General features: G+C 49.9%; 1 protein-coding gene across 1 annotated transcript; it reads left to right on the forward strand.

Annotated features, from left to right (window-relative positions):
- Positions 1-886: 886 nt before the first annotated feature.
- On the forward strand, positions 887-4,970 carry OGFOD2 (2-oxoglutarate and iron-dependent oxygenase domain containing 2; the record flags this gene model as incomplete). Its single annotated transcript, XM_010152339.1, has 5 exons — positions 887-997; positions 1,982-2,081; positions 3,164-3,288; positions 3,776-4,033; positions 4,695-4,970. Coding segments are annotated over 5 exons (870 nt in total), but the record flags the coding sequence as incomplete, so codon positions are not given.
- Between the last annotated feature and the right edge of the window lie 640 nt (positions 4,971-5,610).

The following is a 5,610-nucleotide window of genomic DNA, read 5'->3' on the forward strand; positions in this document are numbered from 1 at the left end:
GGGCTTGTAACTCCGTGGTTTTATGGACGGTGCTGCGTGTGCTTCCCTGTTCTGTGCCGGGGACATCACCACGACGGGGCTGGCCAGGTGCCTGGGACCTTCAAGGCCAGCAAGGAAGGGAGTAATCAGCCTGGAGCCCAGGAACCTTGAGGCTGGCAGGGAGGGGAAGAAGAAATCTGTTTGGTTTGTCTACTGGGACCTTCAGCACCTGATAATGAGGGAAGGAATATGTGACCTGCTCCATCGCGGAGCGTGGCTGCTTATCCTGCAGAATGCTGTTAGTTACACTAACCACATTCCTGGCGTGGGGAGCAGGGGGTACTGGTCACCCCCTCCTTCCTTTTTTTGCTACGGAATGTTATAAACTAATCTCATGGGGGGTTATTAAATAGGAAGAGCTGCCTGGATCAGCTGCTACTACAGCTGTTCTCTCCGAAATGTCAGATTAGCCTTTCCCCACAAAATTTAGCAGTAATCCCTTCATGACAAGTCCTGTCTCCCTCCCAGCAAATGTCTTTATTTTGGACAATGCTTATATTGTCAGAACATAAGCCAAACCCTTAAAGTGTAGGCTGGTGAATCACAAGGTGTCAGAATGCTTGAAAGGGCTGAAACCTTGTAGCTCCACTTGACACATCCATGGAAAGACTTTGGTTATTTTTTAAGCCATCTGTAATGAGAACGTGTCTCAAATCCCTCTTAGGCATTTGGTTTTTCAGATATTTATTGGACTTGTCTCGACTACAGAAAAGCAAAGGCATACACTCTGTCTCCCAGAGGTGCCTGGCACAAAAATAACTGGCTCAAAACCAATGAGCAAATTCCTGGAATTGTTTTAGTTATCCCTTTTGAGTTTCTAACAATACGCTCTACTGTTTACTTGTAGATTGAGGCAGAAGTGCAGAGAAGAAAACAGTTAACTCATCAGTCAGTGGAACGCAAAGCCATCATCTCAAAGTGCTACAGACGAAAACACCCTGAAGTGTACATTCTGCAGGTAGACGGAACGTTTGGAATCTATTTTGCACCCAAGGAATTGCCCGACAGTTTACTTTTGCAGTAGGAAGCCCTCGTCTTGGGATTGCCTGCAGTGCTAGAGCTGGACTCAGTTAAAACCAAAGTGTAGCCTATTAAAACAGAATGAAAAGCTTCCACAGCGTAGCATCTTGTCCAGGCGAGATTCTGCCTGGACAGTGAGGGTCATTCTGGGTTGAAGCACCAGCACCTGGTGTTGGACTCAGAATACCATTAGTAATTTAGATCTAAAGCACCACTGCAGCAAACGGGGTCGGTGAGGTCTAAGGAACAGGCACAGAAATCAGCCTTTATGGGCGTAACACACAGACAAGTTACGAGTGACTGTTGTCTGAAGCGGGGCAGCAGGCCGCTTGCAGGTATACCCCCCCTGCAAATGCAGGGGTAGCCCTCTTCGCTGGGGGCTTTGAATTTCCTCGTGTTTGCCAGACCCACGACTCCCCAGCTGGATAATTACCACAAATCAGCAGCAACACACCAACAATTTTGCACAGATTTGCTGCTCTGTGATCTTTTAGGAACAAGTTCTGCTGTTTTCTATGATGATCTGCGTGGGGAAGTGCTTAAAGCTGAGCACAGCCACGCTGTGGTGCTGAGGCCTCGACAAGATGCTAAATCTGCTAGGAAAGACTTTGCACGTAACTGTTAGGAGTCCACAATGCCAGCCAGGCTCTCTCCCATCACCCTAAGGCTAAATCTGGCCAGTCATACTCAGAAACCCATGAACTAGAGCAAGCAGCAACTTACCTAAACCACCAAGAAAACACTAGTAACATTCTGCATTTCCTGCCACAGAAGTAACCCAAGTGTGACTATCGGCCTTGCTCCCTAGACTCCACAGATTTCCCTGTAGCTGCCTGGAAGTCTGGTTCCCTCTCAGGCTGTAAAAGACTGCACAGACTAATTGTGTTTCTGTGTGTTTTTACCATCCTTCCCTTGGCGCCAGGATTCATTCCTGGCCCCAGATTTTCTAGAAATCGTGAGATACTGCACATCACCAGATGCTCATCTCCACGGCCTCCTGCGCTACATCGAGTCCTTCTCAGGTAAAGAAACCAACACATCAGCCACAAAGATCTCTCGGTGTGACACTGCAGCTTCAGCGGTGACAGCTGTTTTCAAGCCCTGTCTTTAATAGCTCAGATTTGATACGCAGCCGAGACAAACAGGATGTTATTTTCTGCTTGACGGGAGTCTCTGGAGAGGCAGTATTGTGCAGAAGTTATGCTCTGGGTGAGATCCTGTTTTCTGCTTTCCCAGGCTGTCTGCTGATGTCTCACCAGAGGCTCTAGCTGCAGCAGGGCTGGGGTTTTGGTCGTACCACAGCCTCACAGGAGAGCCTGCTGAAGGAACACTGTTAGCCCGGGGAGCTTGCTTTTCCCTTCCCAAGAGCTTTACCATTTCAGACAATCCCTGTTGGTTAGTCTGAGCTGAAATAGTTTCAGTCTCGATTTCAGTCTTTTAAAGAGATCTGGGTTTTCGGCTTCCCTGGTGCTATCCTTGAAGGTCTCCCCCTACCAGAAACGCTGACAGAATGTAGAGGGGGAGCTGCAAAGTTGCTTCCTTTGCTCAAGGCAAAAAGACAGCCGCAAACGTGGTGTATGTGCAGGGCTCCTGGATACGTCCAAGGCATGATCTCCAGACACACACGCGACCTTTCACACTGCCTTTATCTCAGCTTGTGTATCCTCCATACTGAGCTCCTCTTCCACAGACCGTTAGGGCTCTACCCTGAAAAGCTGCTCAGAAGGCCTGGTCTTCCCACGTTGGCCTCTAAATGACCTTGAGTCTCCTTCTTCCAGGAGGCTGTATTCCGACCGCCTGTATGAGCTGCTGACTGACCACTCTCCCTCTAGACCCAAAACATTTCCTTGGCACGTTCACCAGATCTCCCGACTGGATGGGGAAGCCTGGAAACGAGGGGCCAACATGAAAACCAACAAATACATCCCAGAGCTGATCCCAGGGAATGGTTCCAGCCCCTTGAGCAACCTGAGTACAACACGAAGCATGTGGGTGCTGCGCTCTCCGTGACGCCAGCACCGTGTACAGCTAGACGGCACGACGGCCAAGAACCCTCTCGCCTGTTATTTTTCCCCAGCAAACTCTGTCTCCCTTCTCTTGGCAGATAAGAGGATCTATCGACTCCCAGTGTTCACGGAGGAATTCTGCCAAGCCTTTGTGGATGAGCTGGAGAACTTTGAGCAGTCAGACATGCCCAAAGGCAGGCCCAACACCATGAATAACTATGGGGTAAGTCTCACTAGCTCTTGCGCTTCTTTAGGGATGGTGTTCACAAGCAGGCTCCATTTACCTCCTCACTTCACGCTCCTTTCTCTTCCGAAACGCCTGGAATTGGAGCACAGAGCAGTTTGAGTACAGTCCCTTTGAAGTGAAAGGGTTGAGGGGATGCGTGTTACACAGACAAGAAGACAGGGCAGTGCAAGGAAAGGGGGTGGGAGCTGGTATCTCAGAGCAAAGAGCACCTTGTATTTAAGCAATACACATTTAAATCAAGGAGTCCATTTTTAAAGAGCACAACTTTTGATCTTACTTGGTCTTTTCCCCATCATTTTCCACCTTGATCCTCCTCCTTTTGCCTGTAGCTGGAGCCTTTGCCCTAAAGTTCTTTACCTGAGCAAGCAGCAGGGTTGGAGGAGAACAAGACAGCTCTGCAGCAGCTCTGATGAAGCAGCAGATGCAGTTGGTCAGCTGTTCCCGTCTCCTCTCTTTGAGACAGGTTTTGCTGAACGAGCTTGGGATGGATGAAACTTTGATCACGCCCCTGCGTGAGAAGTACCTGCAGCCCATAACGGCGCTGCTTTACCCCGAAGTGGGAGGCGCTTCTCTGGACAGCCATAAAGCGTTCGTTGTCAAGTACTCGCTACACCAAGATCTGGATTTGAGCTCTCACTACGACAATGCAGAAATCACCTTAAACGTTTCGCTGGGAAAAGACTTCACAGAAGGCAACTTGTACTTCGGGGATTTCAGCCAGGTACCCAGCATATTCCTCATCTGCAACCTGATTCTTGTCCCTGCTGCCCCCTCAGCCCCTGGATTTCAAGGCATTAACCGTGTTCTAAAACACAGTTACTCACTTCTGACTGTCAAACCTGCTCTGTCCCTTCCCCCTTGGGTATACAGGAGCCGTTTCTGCTACAAGCGTGTTACCAATATTCAGCTAATTGCAGCCAATTCAAAGAGAGGACACACAGCTATCCTAGTAGCAACTGGAGTGAAAAACCAGCCCATCTTTCCCCAGCTGCAATAATGAGCAGGGAGGTGCTGAGAGAGAGAAAAAGAGAAGTAATTTATTTCAGATGAGCCTTAAACCTAAATCTGTAGCCCCTATTTCCAGCTGACTCTTGGCAGGAGAGGGGTAAAAGCACCCATACTTGAAACAGGTTTTTATTGATTTAAACTGTCTTTAAATTCCCTCTGGACCTGGCACTGAGAATCTCTTCCTTGGAAACAGTTGTAGTAAACTGCTGCCAAGCCACCGCTGAAGCGGCTGCGTTTCGGAGGTGCGGCGAGTCCCCTCCACGTTGCTTACTGGGTGCTGTGGGCGAAGCGGTGACAAGGAAAAGGTTCGACTGTTTGAGCACTGTTCTAGGGAATTTCTGGTGTAACGCTGCATCCTCCTCCCTTTGTTCCAGGATCCTACCCCCGTGCCAAAGTACATAGAGATCCAGCATGTGGGAACCCAGGGGCTGTTACACCGAGGAGGGCAGATCCACGGGGCACTTCCCATTGCATCCGGGGAACGCTGGAACCTCATTGTTTGGATGCGATCGTCTGCTGTCCGCAACCAGCTCTGCCCCATGTGCAACAAGAAGCCTGAGCTGGTGGAAGCAGAGGGGTTTGGAGACGGGTTCACAGAAACCCTTGAAGATGATGCGCCCGAGGCGGTGAATCTCTGCTCCTTGTGGTAGCAGAGTGGGGCCTGATTTCCGCAGGCCAGGTTGCCTGAAGCTCCTTTCTGACCTCTCAGACTGCACCAACTGATCCTTAGGATCAGAGGATGGTTCAGGTTGGAAAAGACCTTTAAGATCAAGTCCAGCTGTTAACCCAACACTGCCAAGTCCACCGTGTCCCTAAGCACTACATCCACATGGCTCTTGAATCCCTCCTGGGATAGTGACTCCACCACCTCCCTGGGCAGCCTGTTCCAATGCCTGACAGCCCTTCCCATGAAGAAGTTTTCCCTAATATCCAATCTAAACCTCTCCTGGTGCAACATGAGGCTGTTTCTTCTTGTCCTATCACTTGTGACCTGGGAGAAGAGGCTGACCCCACCACCTCACTACAACCTAAAGATACAACTGGGAGAACTGAAAGAGCCTTGGCGTGTCAGGGCTCACGCCGGGGAGCTGGAGGACTGCTTGTAAGACTCTGAAAGCCTCAACATTTCGATTCACTGCAGAGGCTCTAAATACTTTCAGGTGTACAGGGAAAACCCCCACAGCTGTGTGGCCTCTGTGCCAGCAGCAGCATCACAGGGCCCACTGTGAGCGGCCAAGAATGGTACAATAAATCCCTGCACTTACCCCTTCTCCGCTCTTTGCTGGGACT

Source organism: Eurypyga helias, unplaced genomic scaffold (genome assembly GCF_000690775.1).
Source record: "Eurypyga helias isolate BGI_N326 unplaced genomic scaffold, ASM69077v1 scaffold21535, whole genome shotgun sequence".
NCBI classification, from domain to species: domain Eukaryota; kingdom Metazoa; phylum Chordata; class Aves; order Eurypygiformes; family Eurypygidae; genus Eurypyga; species Eurypyga helias.